The sequence below is a fragment of the Eumetopias jubatus genome, unplaced genomic scaffold (assembly GCF_037043125.1).
Source record: "Eumetopias jubatus isolate StellerSeaLion01/CBP00866 unplaced genomic scaffold, mEumJub1_p1.0 scaffold_12, whole genome shotgun sequence".
In the NCBI taxonomy this organism is placed as follows: domain Eukaryota; kingdom Metazoa; phylum Chordata; class Mammalia; order Carnivora; family Otariidae; genus Eumetopias; species Eumetopias jubatus.
Genome location: NW_028274818.1, coordinates 94,494,851 through 94,517,501, shown reverse-complemented (window position 1 = coordinate 94,517,501; position 22,651 = coordinate 94,494,851). Strand labels below are relative to the sequence as shown.

Below are 22,651 nucleotides of genomic sequence, written 5' to 3'. Positions count from 1 at the left end.
ATGAAGGATCGGACTCAGGAGCTGCGGAGTGTGAGCTTGGGGGTGGGGGGAAAGGGGGGGCGGGACCCCAATATCGGGGGAGCGCGTGGGGGTGGAGTGGGGGAGGTGCTGGGACATGGGGGCAAATGATGGGACTGGAGGCTGGTGGTAGGGGCACCCCAGGATCTGGAGGCACCTGATGTCTCCAGTGAACCTGCATTCTGGGGACAGTGGCTGGAAGAGGTTGGAGGCCATTAAGACTCAAGGGGGCAGGAGAGGTTTCAGGGGCTTTGCGTGCTCACATTCCCAGGAGGGCCCCAGGGGTCTACTCCGGGGATGGGAGAGAGTGAATATCAGGAGGGAACTGGAGGGTACTGTCATCCCCAGGGCAGATTTGCGGAATTAGAAAGATGGGGGCGGTTACTGGGCCAGGTTGAGTCTTGCGGGACCAAGATTTGGGGGGTGCTAGGGGGAAGGACACAGGTTGGGACAGAGATGCCAACACCTGGCAGTGACTGAAGTGTGTGTGTGTGTGTGTGTGTGTGTGTGTGTGTGCGCGCGCGCACACGCGTGTGTTGCTCCCTGTGGGGAGGGGGCGCCTCTCAGAGACAAGGAGGGAAGGGGTGGCCTCAGGAGACAGCCAGAGGGCCAGGGCTTGAGATGGGGTGACCCCAGAGGTGGGAAATGGGTTGCAGAGGAGAGGGGGAGGAGGCTCCATGCACAGGGCCATGGAACTGGGTTGTGTGACATGGAGTGTGCTCTGCTGGGGGCAAGTGGGGCAGGGGCAAGTCGAGGTGGGCCCCTGGTTTGCAGGCCTGAAGAGGCCCAGCTCCGGAGTCTGGCCAGGCAGTTTGTGTTCAGGTGACAGTGGGGAGGAGGGAGGCGCTGATGTCCGCAGTGGAGGCTGCCAGTTGGAGGGCCTGGCCAGTGGGGGCTTGATGAGAATGGTTTCTAGGGTCAGGAGAACGTTAGGGCATTTGTGGAGATGACCTGGGGGCCGAGGAGGCGAAGCTGCCAGCCTGCTGTGTGCTCGGGGCCTGTGGTGTTATGTCCATGAAGTACTAGCCCCAGCCATGATGTATCCTGATGCACTGGGTCTCTGCCAGGAGGAGCCTGTTGGTTGTTCCCCGCTCCCAGGGTTATTACCCCATTTGACAGATGAGGAAGCTGAGGTTTGGAGATAGCAGGAGCTTGCCCAAGGTCACCAAGCAAGTGGGTGGGGGAATCAGACTGGAATCTGGGTTCCCAGTCTGGCAAGTTGACATGGTTCTCTGCTTTTTTGATCTTTGAAACAGAAGTCTCCACACTGGGGGTAGAAAGCCCCGTCTTTGGAGAGCCCCCGGGATATGGGCGTGGGAAACCAGACTACAGAAAGAGAGGAGGAAGGGGCTGGAAGATAAAGTGACTGTTGTTGTCTCCGGGGAAAGATGTGTTGACAAATGGGAAGGAAGAAGAAACTGGTGGTTGAAAGAGGGAATTTTGAAGGCTTCTGTATTCAACTTTCACTGAATATGGGGGCCAGGCATCCGCTAACTGACAATAATAAAAATAATCAACCCTCTAGAGTCAGAAACTGTCCTAAGTGTTTTATTCATATTTACTCATTTTGGTCCTCGCCGCAACCCTGGTACTAGTATGATCCCATTTTATAGGTAAGGAAATTGAAGCCCAGAGAGGTTGAGTAACTTGATCGGAGTCACAGAGCCAGGAAAAGGCAGGCAGGCGGGCTGGCTCCAGCACCGTGCTCTAAACTCCCCTTCTTTCACCATGCAGTTTTCGAAGCAGGCTGCCATCCATAATCTCATTAGCCCCTCACTGACCTCCTGGTAAGGTATGTAGACTGAGAGACTACCTCATCTTATAGCTGAGGAAACTGAGGCCCAGAGTGGTTAAATAACGTGCCCAAGGTCACCCAGCTCTCGTGTGAGGAATGCAGATTTGAACCCAGATCCCCTGCTGCCAACACTATCCCATGACTCCAAAACCCAGAGAAATGGAAAGCGGTTGAGGTGAGGTGGTGGCAAAATTGTGGTATAATTAGAGAGAGAGGGAAGGAAAACCCTAAGACTCAGATGGGGCGGGCAGGGCATGGCGTTCTCATCCAAGTGCATCAGGGAGTTCCTGCCTGGAGGCAAGGAGTTCTGGCTGCTGGGGCTACAGGGGGTGGGCAGTCAGGTGGGGGAGGTGAGAGGTGGTGTGGAGGGGTAAAGGGGGCTGGGTAAATGGCTCTGGTGTTAGTCACAGCTCAGGGAGACTGGAGATTTGGGAGGGGATGGGTAGGGCGGAAAGAAGCTGCCAGATGCAAGGAGTGCAAGGGTCTCCCCACCAAAGTTGAGAGCGAGGAGACTGGGAGGCAGGAGAGACCAGGCAGGGTAGGGGAGAGGCCTGCTAAAGAGGTCTCTGAGATGCTGAGAGGGATGGGGGGCAGTGGCAGGAAGGGACGTCAGCTCAAGGGACCTGAATATCTTTCCAGCAGTACTTTAGAGTTCCCCAGGGGTTCTCAGATCTGTCTATCACATAGCCGGTGAGGGCACAGAGTCGGGAGTCAGACCGTCTGGGTTCAAATCCTAGGTTTGCTACTTCCTGTGTGACCTTGGGTGAGTTTCTTAACCTCTCTGGTCCTCAGTTTCTTCACGTGTGAATTGAGACTAATAATAGTACCTGTTCGCAGGGTTGTCCTAAGGAATGAAACTAGGTAATAGGCAAAAAGTGCCCAGAAGGAGCCTGGGCACAGCAGTGCCCTTGAGTGTTTGTTATTCTACGGCTGACTTGCTTATTTCCCTTGAACCTCACATCAGCCCCCTGGAATGGGCAGGATGTGACCCCTAATTTATTTTGGAGTAGATTGAGGGCCAGAGAGGCAACCTGACCAAGGTCATACAGCTGGTAATGGTAGAGCTGGAGTTGAAACAGGGTTTTCTGTTTTCCAGTTCACCAAGGACCTCCAGGCACGAGCTGGGAGGTGCTGGGCTAGAGTGAAGTTCATCGGGCCCGGATTGGTGTCCCAGGGCCCAAGGGGCGGGGCCAGGGACGGGGCTCAGGAGGAGAGAAGGGGGAGCAGGTGGGGCAGAGAGGAGGACTGGGGAGAGAGAGAAGCCAGCGGGGGGGTCGCGTTGTGGACTGTGGAGTGGCCTGGGGGGTGGGGAACGTGAGGACTGTAGTGAGGGAGGCTGGAATTTGAGGCCGGGTGGGCGTGGGGGCTGTTACGGGACAAGCCACGCACCTGAAGGCAGGGACTGAGTCATCTGGGTAGCACTCAGGTATGGGTAAGGCACAGAGAGGGCTTTAGATGGTACCCTTGAATGACAGCAGGGAGGGGCGGCCCGCGTGAGTGCGCAGGGCCCGGCAGAGTCCCGGTGACGGGCTGTTGTCCCCCAGCTGCGCAGGGCTCCTTTCTGCCATTGCAAACCCACCGAGTTCAGCCCTGCTTCAGGGCCTTGGCCCTTGCTGGTCCCTCTGTTTTGAATGCTCTTCCTTCCACCCGGACCACTGTCCCCTCCGCCTTAAATTCTGTGTCAGCAAATGTCACCCAACCCCCGGAACAGCCCTCCCTGACCATCCTGTAAAGAGCCACCCCTGATGGCCGCTTCTCTGTGTCACATCTCCCCCCTGCTAGTTAGGACAGACCGAAACGGTCTTGTTGGTTCTCCCCCTCCCTCAGCTACTTGGAGGCAGGACCTGTGTCCTGTCTTGTCCACCACTGTGTTCTCAGAAGCAGCCAGAGAGCTTGGCTCAGCTCATGCATCTCCGCCAGGTGAATGAATGACTCAGTAGGGCAGAGGGAGGACGAGGAAGGGAGTAGGTGGGTAAGGAGGGAGGGCAGACTGGCAAGGTGGGGGTGGGAGGGCGGGAAGGCCCAGTCAGGGAGACAGATGGGCAGGAGCAGGGGTGCGGCGGACAGAGGCTCCTGCCTCCAGATCAGATGATCCTTGCGCCCCTGAGGAGAACATGTGAGCATGTGTGTTTTTGTGCGCAGGGGTGCGCACGTGTGTTTACGCACACACACACACTCTGTGACTTTTCTGTCACCCAACACCAGGCTCTTTCCGCCGCTGTGTTAGTCACCTTCTCACCATCCGTCTCTGGTCCCTGACTTGCTGGCTCACTGCCTCCCTCTCCTTCCATCCACACATCTGTCTGTGTTGTCCCCCTGCACTGGCGCGCCCGAGGGCCCCTGGTATCTCTGATGGGAAAGACTGCAGCTGGAGGCTTGGATCTGACGCTCCCGAAGCCCAGGCGGAGCCACAAGGTGCCTGGGACCCCTGCAGTCTCTCATGTAATTCTCTCAAGCACTTGACGAGCTGGCGAGCAGGGAGAGCAGAGGGCCTGGGTTCAAACCCAGGTGCCACTCTGTCAGTGCCCCATACAGCGCCTGCTCTATCATCTTGGGCAAGTCACTTAATCGCTCCATGCCTCAGTTTCCTCCTCTGACAAGTGGGCATAAGAATAGTATCTGCTTCATGGAGTGCTTACAAGGGTTAAAGGAGACGCACGAAGCCCTTGTCACAGGGCCCAGCTCACTGTAGTCAATACGTACGTGTTAGATTTCTTATCTTCTTCGTTTTGCTCATGGGGAAACTGAGGCTTGAACTGTCCATAAAGTGGATCGGGCGCATATGATCATCTTTTTCTGGGTGATCTCATTTGCCCACAGCCTGCATTCTTTTAGGCTGGCCAGCTTCTTCCATAAATGGAGGCCGCGCTCATTATTAAATGTGCACCCCTCAGGGCAGGGAGGGCCCTTGGTGCACCGGCCTGCCTTTTCCGTAGATGAACTGGGGTGCAGAGAAGGGCTGACATTTGCCTCGGATCACAGAGCAGGGCGAGGGGAGGTAGAACGCCTGGCTTCCTACCTGGGCTCTTCCTGCAGCCTGGCCCGTCTTGCTGGTTTTCTCTCCTGGCCACAGGAGTTCAGCAGTACTGGGGACAGGCAGAGCCGGACGGTTGGGGGGAGGGGGGAAGAAGTCTGGGATTAAGCACTAGGCAGTTTAGGTCCCACCTCTGGCCTGCTTTGCTGTGAAACCTTCGGCAGCTCAGGCAACGTCTCTGAGCCTGTTCCCTCATCTGTAACACGGGAGGGGCAGGGAGTCCTAGGCAACCCTCTCTAAACACTGCGTCTTTCTGCTAGCCTTAGGCATTTTTCCTGGCTGGTCTCATTGCCTCCACCTGCCCAGCATTTGGGGCAGACGTTATTGCTGTTCAGCCAAGGCAGAGGCTGAAGCCCAGAAGGCAGAAATCGTGTGGCCTTGTAGCTGCTAGCCTGGGCAAGTTCTTTAGCCGCTCTGTGCCTCAGGTTCCCCAGCTATAAAAGGGAGCTATAATAATACCTACCTCAGGAGGCTTTTGTAAGAATTAAATGGACAAATATATACAAAGGGCATAGAACAGTGCCCAGCTCATGATCACATGTATGTAAACGTTTGCCATAATTATAATTATGCTACCCAGTGGTTCTTATAGGGTTTAAAGAAAGATTCAATGAGATAACGAGGATGTAAGACCCGTGTAGAAGATGCTGTTTTTTTTTTTTTTTAAGATTTTTATTTATTCATTTGAGAGAGAACACGAATGGGGGAGGGGGCAAAGGGGCAGAGAGAGAGGGAGAAGCAGGCTTCCTGCGGAGCAGGGAGCCCGACGCGGGGCTCGATCCCAGGACCCTGGGATCATGACCTGAGCTGAAGGCAGCCGCTTAACTGACTGAGCCACCCAGGCGCCCCGAAGATGCTGTTAAAAGATATTTTCCTGGGCGCCTGGGTGGCTCCGTCGTTAAGCAGCTGCCTTTGGCTCAGGTCATGATCCCAGGGTCCTGGGATCGAGTCCCAAATCGGGCTCCCTGCTCCGCGGGAAGCCTGCTTCTCCCTCTCCCACTCCCCCTGCTTGTGTTCCCTCTCGCTGTGTCTCTCTCTGTCAAATAAATAAATAAAATCTTTAAAAAAAAAAAAGATATTTTCCTAGGATTCCAGGGCACGGAACCCCACCAGATGGGGCCTTAAGCAGGAGCTGAGCTGAGAGGGAAACAGCTGTGGCAGAGCCCCTGGAAGGCGGTGGCCTGGCCTCCAGCCTTAGAAGGGGCTGTGGGGGAGTCTATGGTAGATGCTTGTAATTTACAACCCATTCAGCCTAGGCGCCCTTGGACAGGTCACTTTCCCTTTCCTCCCTCTGACCTCCCGTTCCCTCATCTGTGAAATGGGGACAATGATATTTGCTTGGCCTTTCCTTTCAGGGCTGTGTGGTGAGGATCAAAAGGGATTAGAGATGTAAAAGTGTTGGTGAACTGTAGAGGATTATTAGCTCTCAGCTCCCTGTAATTATTATACCAAATAAGTCATACTTGGGCCTCTACTTTTCTTCCTCTCTCAAGGACAAGTAAACAGGCAGCCAGGGATGCCCCGGGGCCTAATCTAAGGGAACTTGGCTCTGGGGACAAACTGGAGCGAGAGAAGGAAATTAGACTTTAGAAAGTCGAAAGTCAGCCTGGAGAAGAGGCAGGGAACAGGAGAGTTCCCAGGCACCTGGACCAGAGAGACGCCCCATGACCTGTGGGCAGCTGGGCAGGGGGCCGAAGTCAGAGAAGGGGCAGAGGAACGGCTTTGGCTCTAGGGGAAGGAGACCCCGTGGGGCAGCTGGCTTGAGGACAAGGCATCAGGGTCCTCCGAGATGAGCTGAGCCTCCCAGAGCCTCTCGGGGCCAAGGTCTATCGGGTTAGCCCTGGGTCTGGCGGAGACTTGAGAAGCCGGAGGCCCTCTCAGAATACCCAAGCCCTGCCTGTGCCATCTCTCCTTCCGAGGGCAGCTGTGGGCAGAGACAGAGGAGCCTCCCTTTCCCAGTGGATGTTTGGGATTGTCTGGAAATTAAATGGAAGTGCTGAATACATTTTCTGCGGTGCGGTGGGACCCAGCGTCTGCGGAGAGAATCCCCCGCGTTCCGTTTGGGCAGGAAGCTGGGGTGGGGGCACCGAGAGCGTGCAGCTGGAGGGCTCCCCCAGGCTTGCAGGCTCCTCCCGGGGCTGTCGGGGCTCTGCTGATTCCGAGTTCACTTGGCTGCCTAGATTGCATCTCGGTCCCATCTGGCTCTGTCTAGGTTCGATCTGAGCTGTCTGGTGGGATCTGTCTGCCCAAGTCTAGTTGGGTCTGAGCCTGTCTGGTTTCTGGCAGGTCCTGTCTGCGATCTGCTCGGACCCTGCCGAGGTTCCATGGGAGCTCCTCTCTTTAGATCCCAGAGGGCTATGCTCCAGGTGGACACTTTCGGATCCCGTCTGGATAGCATTCAGGCTCCGGTAGTCCGATTCTGTCCTGTTTGGGCTAGGTTCTTTCCCGAAGTCAGGGTGAACTCTGTTTAAATGTCCACTGGGGCTGATGAGGGCTCCGCACGTAATTAAGCTTGCCGGGCTCAGCTTTTGTCCTCTGACTTCTGCCCCAAGTGGAGAAGAGCCTCAAGTCCGGAGCATGCAGCACTGGGCAGCCCAGTCCGCCCCCCTCCCCCCCCCCCCGTCTTCTTTCCTGGCCTTGAATGAGTGTGCACGCCTGAGGCTCGGGGAGCCCTGGAGGACAAGTCCACAGGGCCCTCTCGAATGTCCCTGGGGGCGCGGGGGCACATCTGTGGGGCTACGCGGGGCAACAGGCAGCTTTGCCGTGGGGCCGAGTGTGGGTGAACGTCAACGTGTCGGTGTATCTCCATGTGGGTGTCAGTGGGCCTATTTCTGCGTGCCTTGTGTGTCAGCCCTTCTGTCTGTGTCACTGGTCTGTCTGGCGGTGGCGGTGGCAGTGTGGGTGGGTAAATCCCTTTGTGTCTCTGAGCCCCGGGGGGTGGAGGGCTGAGCAGCTGCAGGTTGCAACTGGGAAATCCAGGCAAGTGAGAGTAGGTGGGTGTGAAGTTGGGAGAGGCTGGATGAAAGCAAGTGAATACACGAGAGGGGCAGAGCAGCGGAGGGGGTGAAAGCAGGCGGGAGGAGGCAGGCACGGGGAGCCAGGGGGGTCGGCGTGCTGCCTGTGTCTCTCCTCCAGCCCCCCTGAGCTTGACGGTGCTTGCTCAGCTCGGCGCCTGCCGCTGCCAGTGAAGTGACCTTGCAGAGGGGACGTGGCCGGTTGGGTGGAGGCTGGAGGGGAAGAGAAGGGGAGCAAAGTGAGGCCTGGACAGCAGCGGCCGGGGAGACAGCGGCCAGGGTCAGCCTCCCGGGCCTCCACTCCAGACCCCTCCCGGGAGCCCAGAGCTGGTTCCTGCAAGGCTGACATTTAGCTGGTGGGGACGAGACCGGTTAATGGCAGTTGTCCTGGGTGTCACCCCCCTCCAGGGTGACTGCATTCTCAGGGCCACTTCCACCCTTGAAAGGGTGCCTTCTGCTAATTCCCTCCAAGGTGTGCTTTGGGCTGTCAGCTGCCTGGCCTCCGGGACCCTGTTCCACAAGATTTCCAGTGTTCGGACCGCTTGGGGCCCCTTGCACTTGCCCTGCGAATGACCTGCCCCCTGCAGATGACACCTCCCCAGACCCCTGCTCTGAGCCTTGAGCTGGGAGCATCAGACTCAGGGTAGGATTCTGCCTTTCTTTGCCTCCCAGGCGAAAGACAGTGACGATGAAGAGGAGGTGGTCCATGTGGATCGGGACCACTTCATGGACGAGTTCTTTGAACAGGTAACAGAGCTTCCAATGCTCCCAGACCCAGAAGCTGGCCCCCAGCCAACGACTCCCTTCGCCCTGTCCCCACCCCTGCTCTCCACTCCTACCCCCTCATAGCCTTTTACCCATCCCTCGGCTCTGGCCCATTTACCCGAACCCTGACTAAGCCCCCAGGGCCCCTTGCCTGGCTCAGCGACTTGGCTGGGCACAGCTGATTTGCTGCCCCAGGTGGAAGAGATCCGGGGCTGCATTGAGAAACTGTCTGAGGATGTGGAGCAAGTGAAAAAACAGCATAGTGCCATCCTGGCCGCCCCCAACCCAGATGAGAGTGAGTACTGCTGCTGGGCCGCTGTGAGGGGGAGGGGGGCGGACAGTGTGCGTGGGGGGAAGGAGGGGAGGGGGTCTGGGCTCCTATCCAGACTTCTCATCTGCTCTGGCTCTCCCCTCAGAGACCAAACAGGAGCTGGAGGACCTCACTGCAGACATCAAGAAGACAGCCAACAAGGTTCGGTCCAAGTTGAAAGGTGAGGAATGCAATCCCCAGACTAAGGAGAAAAACAACTCTGCCCTCATTAGACCAAACATGTCTTTCTGTAAGGAGTGTCTACAGATTTCCGGGACCCAAATTCCTAAACAGCGAGAAAGCACAAAACCCCAGATTTCCCCCCGCCCCGCCCCTGCTCCAGATTCTTTGGAGAAAGATACATGGCAAAGAAAAGAGGGAGAGGAGGGTTTCTGCCCAAGTTGCGTCTGAGCGCTGCTGGATCCACCAGCATGAAGGTCCACCAGAAAAGAAAGTCTTCCAAGTGGCTTCAGTTTCATTAAATCCTTATTTCTCCAGAACAGGTGCCGGGCATAGCGCTAAGCACCCAGTAGGTGGGCTCAGCAAATGCTTCTGAACTGGTATCCTTGGCTCAGGACAGATTGGACTGTGTGGCTGACATCAGGAGTTGGCAAGTTTTCAGGAGGGACCTGCCAAATGCTTATGTATTCACTCTAATTTAAGGACTTGGGTGCTGGTCATAACCACCTTCCCCCAAAGCATTGTGGGTTGGGAACTTCCTTGTCTGCCGGTGCCAGGGGAATAGCAGTGTTACCGTGATGTGGTAGATTCAGCATCAGAAAACATTTGCCAAGCACCTACTTTGTCTGAGGCCCACTGCGGGGCATTGGGGAAAAGGCACCATGTCAGGTACCTGGCCTTGGACACACCGACCTGGGTCCAGAGAGTTGAGAACAGGGACTCTGTGCCTTCCCGGACTCAGTGGGAGGTCATGTGTGAGCCTCCAATGCTGATCTGTAAAAATAAGCCTTCTACACTTGTATCCTGGAAAGGAAAATGACTTAAACTGGGAGCACATTAAGTACAAATCCAAGCAGAGGGAGTTCAACTTCCATCATCAACTCAATTCTGGACAACTTCCATCATCAACTCATTCCTCCCCTCGGCTTCCTCACTGGCACAGTAAGAAAAACAGAAGCAACTTCAAAGCAGGCTTTTTTTTTCAGGGGGTAGAAAAAATTTTTTTTTCCTTAAATGAAATCTCACAAAGACCTCCAATATATCCAATACATAAAAGACAGGCTGTTCTGGCTGAACTGGGGTTGGGAGGCCCAGGGACCTATCTACCTGGTCTCCCCTTTACTCCCAGCAACAGCCCCTGAGGTTCTTTCCCAGAAGCAGGGTTCCATGGAACACCGTTTAAAAATCCCTGAGCTTAAAGACTTCTTTCGGCCCACCGAGCTCTGACCTTAACACTCTCTATAAGACCAGGAGGTGGGCTCCATGGATTGGGAGTCCAGGAACAGACCAAGAAAGAAGCTGGGAAAAGTAGCAGTGACATAGAGAAGCTGACATTCCAGACCTCCAGAAAAAGAGAGAAGATTCTCTTCTCCAACTATTTGGTGGCATGAGCTCAGGCTTTGTGTGTGACCTTAAGTGAGTCGTTTTCCCCAGTTGAACCGCAGGTTCTAGTGTGATCCATGGGCTGATTATCACTGAACTCTCAGGATTGTTGTAAGAAGTCAATGAGACCCTCTAAAGGACCTTCCACTACAGGGTTTGGCTCCAGCCCCAAGTCTGACAACAGGGTCCCTGTAGGGGCCAGAGGTTGCGACCTCCCTGGGTGTGCTGTGCCTTCCTGGAGTTTCCTGCAGCAGGTGGGCCAGAGGTGTCACTCGGTCACTGTGTCCACCATTGCTGGCAGGGGAACGTTGGGGTGCTTTTCAGCCCCCAACCTTTCCCCGCTGCCAGCAGAACAGAGAAGTGATGTTCTCAAGAATGGCCTGGAGGCCCTTCCAGGTCTGGAGGGCCTGGTGATTCGTCCCTGCTGCATTTTCAGAGCACTGTAGATCTTATCGCAGGCAAGCTCTTTTTTAGAAAATCTGAAGGATAGATGTCAGGAGTGCATGATCCAGAAGGAGGAATCCCAGTTAATCTGTGCGCTTTTCCAGAACATCCTTTAGAAGTGGGAAATCCCGAAACAGATCACCTTGCAGGGCTGGGGTGGGGTGGGGTGGGGGGAGCTATTTTCTGGCGGACATCCCTCCCTCCACGTAGAATTTTCCAAGAAAAAGGCGGCCACTAGAACCTGACCTTCCTGGAAGTGCCTGCCTTCTGCCAGAAAAACCTCAGGGTGGGCTCCTGCCCTCTTTCCAGAGGCTGTAGGAAGTGGAGAGTTCCCCACGTACCGGAGACCCCCGTAGGGTCAAGCAGGACTTACGGCTGTGGGACTTTCCAAGACCCAACCCTTCCGCCAGAACAAGTAGCCCCTTTCTGTCTGGTGACCCACCGACCCTCAATCTCCCCTTCCGCTGAAACGCCTGTCCTCTATTCACCCGCCTCCTGTTCCCGCACCCTGGATCCTTTACTGTCTGCCCTCGCCATGGGTGTGACATCTCTTCACAGGCCCGGGGCCTGCCTCGGGGTGTCGACCCTTCCCATGTCCCGGACCCCCGCCCCACATGCCCCGGGTTTCCTGGCCGGTCACTGCACCCTCTCTCCCGCAGCAATCGAGCAAAGCATTGAACAAGAGGAGGGGCTGAACCGTTCCTCCGCGGACCTGCGCATCCGCAAGACCCAGGTAGGAGGCCGCGGCCTGGCGGGGCGGGGACCCGACCAGATCGGACTGGGAAAGGAACCCGGGGAGGGAGCCGCGAAAGGAGAGTGGGCGGGCCAGAGCGGAGCAGGGCGCGGGGCGTGGCGAAGGAGGGGCCTGGGCGGGGTTCTAGCGGGGAGGGGCGGGGGCCGGGTCATATCTCCGCGCGTTTGGCGGGGCCGCGGCAGGCTAGGGGGCTGGGGGGGCGGGGCCCGGGGGCGGGGGCGTCCTGGGACTGAGCACTTGTCTGGGGTTGGCATCGCGGCGCGAGCTAGAGAAGGGCCGTAGGCCACCTCGGCCTCTCCTCCCCACTGCATCCCTCCACTGGCCTCCGCGCCCCGCTCTGTCCCGGCCTGCTGATGTGTCTGTACCCCCACCCTAGCACTCCACACTCTCTCGGAAGTTCGTGGAAGTAATGACCGAATATAACGCGACCCAGTCCAAGTACCGGGACCGCTGCAAGGACCGGATCCAGCGGCAGCTGGAGATCAGTGCGTGTGCCCCGCTGCAGAGTTCCCAGGCTTGCCCCAGCCCTCTTCCGTGGCTGCCCCAGGCCTTCTGTGGAGGCCTAAGGCCGGATGGGAGGGTGGGCTCCTGGGTCTCTGCCCCATCCCACCACCTCAGGCCCCCAACACTGGCCCAGTCCCTGAGCAGGGAGGCCTTTCTCCCTACAGCTGGAAGGACCACGACGAACGAAGAACTGGAAGACATGCTGGAGAGCGGGAAGTTGGCCATCTTCACGGATGATGTGAGCCCCGGGTGGGAGTGGATCTGGCTTTGGAAAACATTTACTTCTCCTCCCTCCCGGAGCTGAGGTTGAATTAAGGTCCTAAGTCCATCCTGGAATCACAAACAGTGGGAAGTCAGGACCCGGAGCTGGGGATTTCCATGGGAGCAGGGCCTGCAGGAAGGCACCCCCATAAAAATGGTCAACATTTTGAGTAGCCAGACACTGTTCTAAGCACTTTTACATATTTACACTTGCCTGCTATCTCACTTGGTCCTCACCACCAGCCTCTGAGGGAGCCAGATTTCACCCATGAGGACATCGGACCCAGAGATTCACCAGAGAGGTTAAATAACTTGCCCAAGGCCTCAGAGCCAGGATTCAGATCCACCGTCTCCTGTCAGTTAGGGCTCTGACGTCTTCCTACTGAAGCAGGTCATTTCACCAAATGACTGACTTGCCTACATTATGAAAAATTTTAAAAAATACCAGTTTTAGTTTTGCTAAAGTTTTACCCCCTGCCCTTGTCATCTTAAATGGGAGTGGATGGGCTTCCCCCACTGTAGTTCTTCTTTCTCTTTGTAGATTTTGCCTTGGCCTGCCCAGTTCTGTCTCTGCTTCTGATGGCAGAATGGCTCTGGTTAAGTTTTCTAGACCAGAACTCAAGTCTCTTCAGTGACTGTTTAGCAGTTTTCAGCAAATTGTTACTTAGAGAACTGATCTTTGTTAAATTAGCTTTGAGCAAATTGATTAGGGCCAGTTAGCCTGGAGCCCTCCCAAACAGCTCTGCCCAGGCTTCTGTCTGAGAATGGAGGGGAGCCTGGTGGGTTCTTTTTTTTTTTTTTAAGATTTTTTTTTAATTTATTTATTTGAGAGGGAGAGAATGAGAGATAGAGAGCATGAGAGGGAAGAGGGTCAGAGGGAGAAGCAGACTCCCTGCTGAGCAGGGAGCCCGATGCGGGACTTGATCCCGGGACTCCAGGATCATGACCTGAGCTGAAGGCAGTCACTTAACCAACTGAGCCACCCAGGCGCCCCGAGCCTGGTGGGTTCTAAGAGAACAGATCTGATCCCTGCCAATGAACCCACCATCATTACAATGCAGGGTGGTCGGGATCTTGCCTGAGGGATGTGCATCCTGCAGACAGGCTCTAAGGTAGTGGTTAACTACTGGAGCCAGGGAGGGCTTCCTGGGGGAAGTGGCATTGAGCTGTGCTTTAAGAAACAAGGAATATTTGGACGTGGTGAGCTGGGCAAAAGGCCCACTAGAGAAAGGGAACAGATTGAACAAAGACAGGGAGAGTGGACCACTTGCCAAACAGCCACTGGATGATTTTGGCTCTTAGCAGATATGTAGGAGATGAGGCCAGAAAGGGAGAACGAGCCCTGGATAGGGTGTGGTGTACAGCCCGTGGTGGGGGGGAGCAGGGAGGAATCGTGGGGAACCCTGGAAGGTTTCAGGGCAGAGGAATGGCTTGATGAGGTCTGAGCAGTGAGCAGTTTGGGAAGCGAGTGGCCTGGCTCGGGCCAGGTGTGTGGGGGCGACAGAGGAATATCTGATTGTGGGTTGGAGTTAATCTCTCTGCCTGACTCTTGAGCGCTGCGGTGCATTTCTTTATTTCTCCCCCACCTAATGTCATGGGGGCTCCAGAGTGGGCACACTGCCTTCTCATCTGGGCTTTCTCTGCTTCTACTTGCTTTCTCTGCTGTGTCCTCTGCCTTTGACCAGACAGGGGCCCCCAGTACTAATGGTGATTCTACCCCCCTATTGCTCTTCCCTGGTGCGTGTGTGTGTGTGCACGTGCGTTTGTGTGTGTGTGTGTGTGTGTGTGTGTGTGTGTGTGTGTGTGGTAGAGGAAGCCCTGGGTGAGGCGGTGGGCTCAGGCCAACTTCTATTTCTTGTAACTTAACAAACTTCTCTTTAGTGGTTACTGTGTGCCAGGCAGGCACTGTTCTAACTGGTGGATACATAGTAACTCACTTACCGTTCACAAGAACCCTGGGAGGTGGGCGCGGCTATCATCCACCTTTTCCAGGTGTGGAAACTGAGGTTTGCCCACGGTTAGAGCTAGTAAATGACAGTCAGATTTGAACCCAGACACTCTGGCTGCGGAATCCAAACTGTTACGGGAGTGAAGGGGGCTCTGCAGCTCCTCCCCTCCTGCCCCCCACCCCATCGCCCTAGATCAAAATGGACTCACAGATGACGAAGCAGGCACTGAATGAGATCGAGACGAGGCACAACGAGATCATCAAACTGGAAACCAGCATCCGAGAGTTGCATGACATGTTCGTGGACATGGCCATGCTCGTGGAGAGCCAGGTACTGGCCTCTCCCCCACCTTCTAGGAGCCTCCCGCAGATCCCTGGGGTGCCCCCTCCTCCAGCCCAGCCCCCACCCCGTCCTGTGCACATCTCCTCTGCAGGGTGAGATGATTGACCGCATCGAGTACAACGTGGAACATTCCGTGGACTATGTGGAGCGAGCTGTGTCCGACACCAAGAAAGCTGTGAAATATCAGAGCAAGGCCCGGAGGGTAAGAGAGTGGGGGGTGATGAGTGGGTCAGGGCCGGTGGGGGTGGTGGTGGTGGTGGGAACAGGCTGGCCTTGGGGGAGGCGAGCGGGCCTGTGGATGGCGACGGGCAGGCGGGGCAGGTGGGCTGGAGTGGAGCGCTTGGGGCTAGGTTCGGGCCCGGACTGAGGTGAGTGTTGAAATCCAGAGGGAGGCCTTATCTCTGATCTCTGGCTCTGACTTCTTCCTTTTTCTGTTTTCTCCCCCTCCTCTTTTCCCTCACACCTCCTCCCCCATTCTTCCCCCCCATCTGTCTCTCTTTATCTCTCTGTCTCTCTCCTTCTTCCCTGTCAACCCTTTCTGCCTGCAGAAGAAAATCATGATCATCATTTGCTGTGTGGTGCTGGGGGTGGTCTTGGCGTCATCCATTGGGGGGACGCTGGGCTTGTAGGCCCCCCACCCTGTCTCTCCCAGACCCTTCCCCCACCACATTGGGAGCAATACCCCCACACTCCTTTCACTCCATCCCTTGCTCCAGGCTCACCCCCAAGACAGACCCAGGCAGCCCCCACTTCCCCACCTCCTGTCAGACCCTGGAGTCCCTGGACCTCACCCCGCCATGGACCACCCCCGGCCCCGCACGTAGATAGCAGCAGGCGTGATTACACATGCACACCAACATGCATGCCGCCGGCACATGCTCAAGACGTGTGGACACCCCAGCGTGTGTGTGTGTGTGTGTGTGTGTGTGTGTGTGTCCCCACGTGTAGATGTGTGTAGAAGCACCAAATCACCTTTCTGGTCCCCCACTTCAAGTCTGTGTGTCGTCTGAGCTCCCCCGCTTCACCTGGGCTGTTCTGTGTAGACTGTGGCCAGGGGTACCACAACAGCCCACCAAGCCCCGCTCTGTCTTCTGTGAATAGGTGTGTGTGTGTGTGTGTGTGTGGCCACAGCTCCACGGATGCAGTCGGTGTACATGGAATTCTGTGTTTGAGTGTTTGAATCCGGTATGACAGCACTTCCTTCCCTGACCCCCGCCTCCTCCGTGCCTGCTGTAGAGAGGGCGGGCTGTGAGTGCACAGGGGCTCACACTCATGTTCGCGGACGATCCAGGTCGGCCCAGATGCACCGAGGCCATGGCAGACACCCCGGTGTGATGTTGAGCAAACCCCAGGGAGTGTGTGTGTGTGTGTGTGTGTGTGTGTGTGTGTGTGTGTGTGTGTAGAGGCTTTCTACATAGTGTGTTTCTGCCCGCCTGTGTATCCTATGCACACACGTGTTCTTCTTTAAACATGTGTGCCCCGTCCAGGGTTGTTTATCCAGATGTATTTGCCCTCTCCCTCTCTCCCCAGAGCTGCTGACCAACATCTGGTGTGGCCACACACCGTTCCACCAACATTGTGCAACTGGAGCTTCCTGCCCTGCCAGGTCTCCGAGCCCCTGTGCGCACATGCCCACGTGCCAGTCTTTTCTATGTCTCTGCCAGAGGGTGGCCCTGCAGCTGGGAGAGTGGGGATACCTCCATGTGCTCACTCGTGCCCAGGCTGAGGAGGCCCCACGCGGGTGCCCCCCCCCCCAGCCCCGGGCGCGGCCATGTCCGCCGACGCGGCCGAGCTGCCCACACGCGGGTGCCGCCTGGAAGGGCTCATTGTGGGAAATGTTACCGATGAGGTGCACGTCCAGGGCTGCCCCAGACAGATTGAAAATGAGGGCATTCGCGCCTTCCACACATTTACCTCAGAACTGGGAGAGGCCAGTGTGTGACTTCACCACCCCCTTGGATGCCCTGGGCTCTGCCTCCGGGACTGGAATTGTAATTCCCGGCCTACCGGGATGGCTGGTGTGGCGGCCTCCACTCTGGGGGAGCTGAGTCCCGGGACCCCTCCCCTGGACACATCTCCTGCTAGATGTTGGCCATGGCTGTCCCCGACCCTGCGCCGCCCACCCCCCCACCCCCCCGCCCCGTGCCCCGGGTGGAGACTGAGGTGAGGCCCAGGCCCGGGTGTCTGAGGGCGAGGAGAAGGCCGGCGCCTCCCTCGCTGTGTGGACCACACATGCACTAGGCACGGGTGGGTTTGCGAGGCTGGTGGCAGGCGGGAGGTACATGAGCCAAGGACCCACATGGACGGGAGTATACGCCCAGGGCTGGGCATGCGTGTGGACAGGGTGAAGGAGTCGGGTACGTGTGTGCAGATTGTTTCCCAGGGTCCCACTTCATGTGAAGTGCGTGTGTGTGTGTGTGGGTGTGGGTGTGGGTGTGGGTGTGGGTGTGAGAGACACAGAGACAGGGAGCCAATGCAGATGTGGCCTTCCAGAACACAATACCCCTCCCGCCCGCCCCCAGCTCTTGTAGCTGACCCCTTCCCTACCTGAGCTGTCTTGAGCCCCGCCTGTGTGAGGCCAATCTACGTTACAGCCCCCACGGTGGGCTCTCTTGCGGAGGGGAGCCTGCCCGTCCCTTCCAAGAATGTCCTTCTGCAGGACAGGAAGTTTGCCCCGGCATCTAATTACAGCCCTCGTGCTCCCCTGTCAGCCTTCTTTGGGGACATCAGAACGGGCCCCAGCACCCCGGTCCTTTTTCCTTCCTGCCGCGGAGCCAGGACAGCCTTGCAGCCCCGGTGTTTCCAGAATTCCCACAGCCCTGGGGCCACGAGCACGAGGGCGGAGCCGCGGCTGGAGTGCTGCCGTGGCCTCCTTGAGTGGTGTCAGGCCCACCTCTCTGGGAGGATCCCCGAGGGGCTGCTGTGCCCCAGCTTCTTCAAGTCCCCCACATCATGTGACGGCCGCTTGTCGGCTGCTGTGTTGGTGTGTGTCCTGGAACGTTGTCTGGGGGCTGGTGTCACGCATGTTCTCGAACGAGTGTGTGCGGCTCTCCCTCCACGCACCTGCGACCCCCAAGCCCATGTGTGCCCCGTGGATGGCCCTGGGCCTGGCCAGGCCTCGCTGCTTTCCCTTCCCCTCCCCGCCCCAGCCCTGCCTCTCATGAAGCACACTGCGTGTCCATCCCATGTGCCTGTTGGGCGATGCACGCTCTTGCCACGCCTTGAGCGTGTGTACATGATGTGTTCTATGCATTCGCCCTGTGCCCCCAGCCCTCCCCGCACAGGACAAGATGGGTGGCCCCCGGCTCCCCGCCCCCCGCCCCCGCCCGCTGTGCAGCCGTGTGCGTTGGCGTGTGTTTCCGTGTCGCTGGCGTGTCACGTGACGTAGCCGTGTTTGCTGACATGAGCCCTTGCCCCTCCTGTTTCTCCGTTGGGTTTCTAGAGCTCTTTCCCTCTCCTTCTCGGAGGGGACAGGACTCCTGGGGCCTGGCTGGGGGCCCAGAGCCAGGCCACCCTCTCCTGTTAGCCCTCAGAGTCCCATCTCTCTCTATTGGTGACCAAGTTGCAAATGGATAAAACACAGGAAAATTCTGCCCCCCCCTCCCCACCCTGCATGTCCAGTCCCCAGAGCCCCCCACCCCCACCCCGGGCCGGGTCGGGCCCCGTGGGACGGGAGAAATAGCAACCAATCCAACAGCGGGCGTGCTGTGTGCTCACTTCCTTCTGCCCCCACGTGGGACAGGCGCCGTGGGGAGGGGCAGCGAGGGTGGGAGGCAGGAGTGGGGAGCTGCACAGGTAGATGGACACAGGCTTGGATAAGGAGCTTTAATCCAGGGCTCGGCCAGGTACAGCACAATATTGTAGGAACTAATTTGGGTGGAGCGGGCAGAAGAAGGAAAAATGCGCAGATCTGCTTAGGCTTCGCTGAAGAGGAAGGAGAGCTGTCTAAAGGTGATAAATATTTTTAAAAGAACAGGACTGTGACCCCCCAAGGAGGGCCAAAGGTGGTGGGAGGAGCCAGAAAGAATTTTCCCTCCGAATGGAGGCCTGAACCCAGGCCTGGACCTCAGAAGGCCAGCACGAAGCCCATGGAAGTCCTACCCACTTCCTGCTTGAAAGGCCAGAAATGGGACAGGGCAGCTGAGATCATCAGGGGGCATCAGGCATTCGCCCACCAGCCTTCAGGCCTGGGTTGAGAGTGAAGACACGCCTGTCCCAAAGTCCCGCCCTAGAATTTAGAGGCCCGAGGACGCAGACTCAAGGCTCGTGGATGCGACACGGGGAGAGCTGTAGGGACGGCTGGGCTGGCCCCAGACCCCCGCTCCAGCTCCAGACTGCAGCCTCCCCCCGCCGCCCCCCCGTCCTGCCCCCCCCCCCCCAGGGTTTGAGGGCTCTGGACCCGGATGGATGCTCCAGGCCCTAGCTCCACCATCACTGGGCCGAACCCTCCATGGCCTGCACCCAGCGGATGGTGCGGGTCCGGCTGTCCTCCCACGAGAACAGGGGCTCGTAGCCGAAGTGGCGCTGAGCCTTGTCGGTGCTCACGGTGAAGGTGGTGTTGGCCACGGCCAGCGTGTAGGGGTTGAGCAGGGGCGCGTACAGAAGCAGCGGCCGCAGCAGCCACTGCAGGAGGGCATTGAGAGTGGCCAGGAGCATCAGCAGCCAGTAGGGCGCCAGCAGGCGGGTTTCCACCAGCCGCAGCCCGCAGGGGCCCAGGAACTCCATGTTGAAGTCCTCGTAGCTCTTATAGGGCGACTTGTCATAGCAGAAGTACACCTGGCCGCCCACGAGTGCCGCTCGCTGCTCCAGCTCCCGGGCCACCAGCACATGCATCCAGGCCACGTTGCCTGCCGGTGGGGGAAGGGAGGCGGCTGTGGCCCCGAGTGCCCCAGAGCCCGCGGACAGCCTCTCCCGGGCCGGCCGGTGTCCAAGCCGCCTCCCACCCCGGGCTTCGGGCTCACGTGCACGCGCCCACATAACTACAGCCCTTGTAAAGGCTGCTTTCTCCCCAGCCCCTGTAGCCACTTGCCCTCCTGGGCCAGCCTGGGTGGAGGCTACGTCTTCGGCTGCTCCCGTGCGGATGCTGCCCCTGGCCTCTCCTGGGGAAATGCAGCTCCCGTAACTGTGGTCCTGTCCTTGGCCGGGAACGTGTTTCTTACGTTCGCCTTCCCAGCTCACAGGGCTGCCACTTCCTCTGTGGTCGTGCAGGCGAGGCCCGCGCATCCGGCTACTCTGGCCCACGCGCGGCTCACCCTTTGCTGGCCGGGGGCGCACGCTGCCCACCCAGGACCACACAGGCCCTGCCCTGTTCTTAGCTTCCCCGCTGTGTGGCCGGGGCCTTACCCACATAGACCCGGCCATGCTCCACAGAGGCTGGGATGGCCCGGAAAAGCCGACCCCCCAGGCGAAGGCCCTGGTGGTAGAAGTCCCTCATGATCTGGTGGCCTTCGCCGTAGATGCCAGTGGGACGCAGGGCACACGTCACCAGGGGCAGCCCCCCACGGACCTGGGGGCGAAAGGCAGGCATGGCAAAGACCCAGGACCCAGCAGCCTGCCCTCTGGCCCGGCCTCCTCAAATTGGAGATGGAAGGGAGGTGCCCAGGGCAGGCTGCAGAGAAGTCCCGCCGGCACTGGCAGCCCTCCCCACCCCAGCTTCGTGTCTCTTCGCCTCCTGTCTCACCTCCCTTCCATTGGCTTCCAGGACCAGCCGCTCAGCTTGGGCCTTGCTGCAAGGATAGGGGTGTTTGTGGACTGCTTCATAGGGGGTGTCCTCATTGCCCCTAGTTGAGGGAGAGGGAAAATTCTTTTTTTTTTTTAAAGATTTTATTTATTCATTTGAGACACAGATACAGAGAGAGAGAGAGAGCATAAGCAGGGAGAGAGGCAGAGGGAGAAGCAGGCTCCCCACTGAGTAGGGAGCCCTACGTGGGGCTCGATCCCAGGACCCTGGGATCATGACCTGAGCTGAAGGCAGACACTTAACCATCTGAGCCACTCAGGTGCCCCGAGAGGGAAAATTCTTAATGCTGAGGGGAAATGGGGCTCCTAGAGTATTGAGGGGAACCTCAGCTTACCGGTAGAAGGGGTGGCCTTTGATGTTGGGCCCCACAACTTCCATGCTGCTCGTGTAGACCAGGAACCGTGTTCCAGTCTGCACACAGGCCTCAATCACGTTCTTTGTGCCTGGGAGAGGTGGTGGGGAGGGGAAGGGTGGACCTGAGCTAAAACTTCCTTCCTCTCTGCATCTTTCCCACCCTGCATCTCAAATCTGGATGACGACTCCGGGCTTCCTTCCCCGGGTCCAGGGAAAACCACAGCGGGGCTGTGAGGGCCGCTGGGGACCGCCATTCCGGGGGCAGGAGTGTCCAGAGGACAGGTTTTCACAGGAGAATCCCAGAAGTCAAGGTCAAAGAGGGGGTGGGGAACAAGCAGCCACCTCACCCTGCACGTTGACCTTGTGGATGGTCTCGGGGCTGGCCCGCCCAAACACATCCACCAGCCCAGCTGCGTGGATGACCACGTGGGCTCCAGCCACAGCCGCTGCCACCTCGTGGGCCTGGGTCACATCCCCCTGGATGGCAGTCACCTGCACGGGCCCTGGTAGGGATGGGGACAGCCAGAGGCAGTGTCAGAGCTGGGGCCACCAGCCAGCTGCTGGGCTCAGCCTACACCCTTAGGAGCCACATGTTCCCAAGGTGACTCATTCATCCCATTCATGTGCACTGGAAGATATAAACAGGCATCATCTTTTCCACCCCGGCCAGCCGAGTCCACCCAGCCCACCTCACGTCCCTCCCCACCACGGTCACCTGTCTTCAGCTCCTCCAGCCAGGGGCCCAGGTGCAGGTCAAAGACCCGCAGCTCTGAGAGCCGGGGTTCCCGCTGCAGAAGCATCCGCACCACATGCTCCCCCAGGAAGCCACAGCCACCTGTGACCAGGTACACCAAATTCCGGACCTCTGTGGACTCGGCCATGCCTGGCTGGGGAAGAGAACCCGAGCTGCCTGCCCCCGCCTAGCCGGTGCCGTGGCGCACCTGTTACCCCTAGTCGCGGCCTCTGGCATGGTGGGCTGGAGCAGTGACGCCGGGCCCGAGCAGCTCCCGAACCTGCAGCCGGAGCTGCAGCGGCCAGGCTACCTGCCCTCTGACCCCGCCAACTGCAGCTCCTGAGAGAAGGCGGAGGGCCTGGCGTCTGGGAAGGGCTCAGGGTTGAGCTGGAGGGGGTGGTTCTGGGACGAAAATGGAGGGCAGGAGGTATAGAGCTCAGGTAGAAAGGAGAGGGAGATGGGAAGGGCTGTGACTAGGGAAAGGGACCTCGGGGCCCTGGCATCACCTCGGCCTACCTGCAGCCACGCTCCCAGAATAACCAAACTGGCCCCCGGACGGGCCGTCTTCTGTCGACGCCCGGGCCAGCCGGCCAACACACCGTCCCCTTCCGCTTGCTCCTCCTCCCTCCTGGCCCATCCCAGGAACAGACACGAGCCCAGCCTCCACCTCTCCGTCCCCCGCACTCTTGCCATAGGGCGCCCCCTGGCGGCCACTCTGCACTCTGCAGGCAGCTCGTTCCAAGCAAAGAACTTTGGGAAGGGGGCTGGGGAAGACACAACCTGCTGGGTGGGCACTGAGGATGGAGCAGGTGCGGTAACCTCATTCCCACTGCATGACGTCAGTCCTCCCCTTTTGCTGGGTTTCCCAGGATGCCAGAAGCCCAGCAGCAGCTGTGGTTCTGGGAAGGGAAGGAAGGCCAAACTTGGCCCAGCTCTGGCTGACCTTGGTGGGGGATTTCTGGATGACCATTCCAGCCTAATAGGTGGCCCAGAGCAACGGTGGTTGAGTCTGTACGTCTACCCGCCCCAAACTTCAGACCACCCATTTCCCCCTCTCTTCACTTGACCCCC

The 22,651-nt window shown here is 58.2% G+C and overlaps 2 protein-coding genes across 5 annotated transcripts; one reads left to right on the top strand and one right to left on the bottom strand.

Moving 5' to 3' along the window:
* Positions 1 to 15,382, top strand: STX1B (syntaxin 1B). The gene is made up of 10 exons (XM_028110031.2): positions 1 to 30; positions 8,534 to 8,608; positions 8,822 to 8,921; positions 9,043 to 9,117; positions 11,603 to 11,676; positions 12,074 to 12,182; positions 12,366 to 12,439; positions 14,604 to 14,741; positions 14,845 to 14,955; positions 15,302 to 15,382. The coding sequence occupies exons 1-10, from the start codon at positions 1 to 3 to the stop codon at positions 15,380 to 15,382; spliced, it is 867 nt and encodes a 288-aa protein (XP_027965832.2).
* A 3,753-nt stretch (positions 15,383 to 19,135) lies between these two features.
* On the bottom strand, positions 19,136 to 22,217 carry HSD3B7 (hydroxy-delta-5-steroid dehydrogenase, 3 beta- and steroid delta-isomerase 7). Of its 4 annotated transcripts, none has more exons than XM_028110123.2 (7): positions 22,097 to 22,217; positions 21,563 to 21,730; positions 21,195 to 21,350; positions 20,828 to 20,936; positions 20,434 to 20,533; positions 20,097 to 20,259; positions 19,136 to 19,600 (listed from the first exon to the last, which is right to left on the bottom strand). In XM_028110123.2, exons 1-7 carry the CDS (start codon positions 22,215 to 22,217, stop codon positions 19,185 to 19,187), a joined length of 1,233 nt encoding a protein of 410 aa, XP_027965924.2. In that variant the 3' UTR covers positions 19,136 to 19,184. The 4 variants fall into 4 exon arrangements, with proteins under 4 accessions (XP_027965924.2, XP_087873242.1, XP_087873243.1 ...); XM_088017116.1 differs by having other exon boundaries at positions 21,563 to 21,682; XM_088017117.1 differs by having other exon boundaries at positions 20,434 to 20,479; positions 21,563 to 21,682.
* Positions 22,218 to 22,651: the final 434 nt, after the last annotated feature.

Excerpts from the sequence above, each read along its gene's own strand:
- STX1B (XM_028110031.2), top strand. The coding sequence starts at position 1 with ATGAAGGATCGGACTCAGGAGCTGCGGAGT. Across the intron at positions 12,183-12,365 it reads CCAGCGGCAGCTGGAGATCA|CTGGAAGGACCACGACGAAC; the intron begins GTGCGTGTGCCC and ends TTCTCCCTACAG. Across the intron at positions 14,742-14,844 it reads CCATGCTCGTGGAGAGCCAG|GGTGAGATGATTGACCGCAT; the intron begins GTACTGGCCTCT and ends TCTCCTCTGCAG.
- HSD3B7 (XM_028110123.2), bottom strand. The coding sequence starts at position 22,217 with ATGGGCCAGGAGGGAGGAGGAGCAAGCGGAAGGGGACGGTGTGTTGGC. Across the intron at positions 21,731-22,096 it reads TTCTGGGAGCGTGGCTGCAG|GCATGGCCGAGTCCACAGAG; the intron begins GTAGGCCGAGGT and ends TTCCCCAGCCAG. Across the intron at positions 20,937-21,194 it reads CCACAAGGTCAACGTGCAGG|GCACAAAGAACGTGATTGAG; the intron begins GTGAGGTGGCTG and ends CACCTCTCCCAG.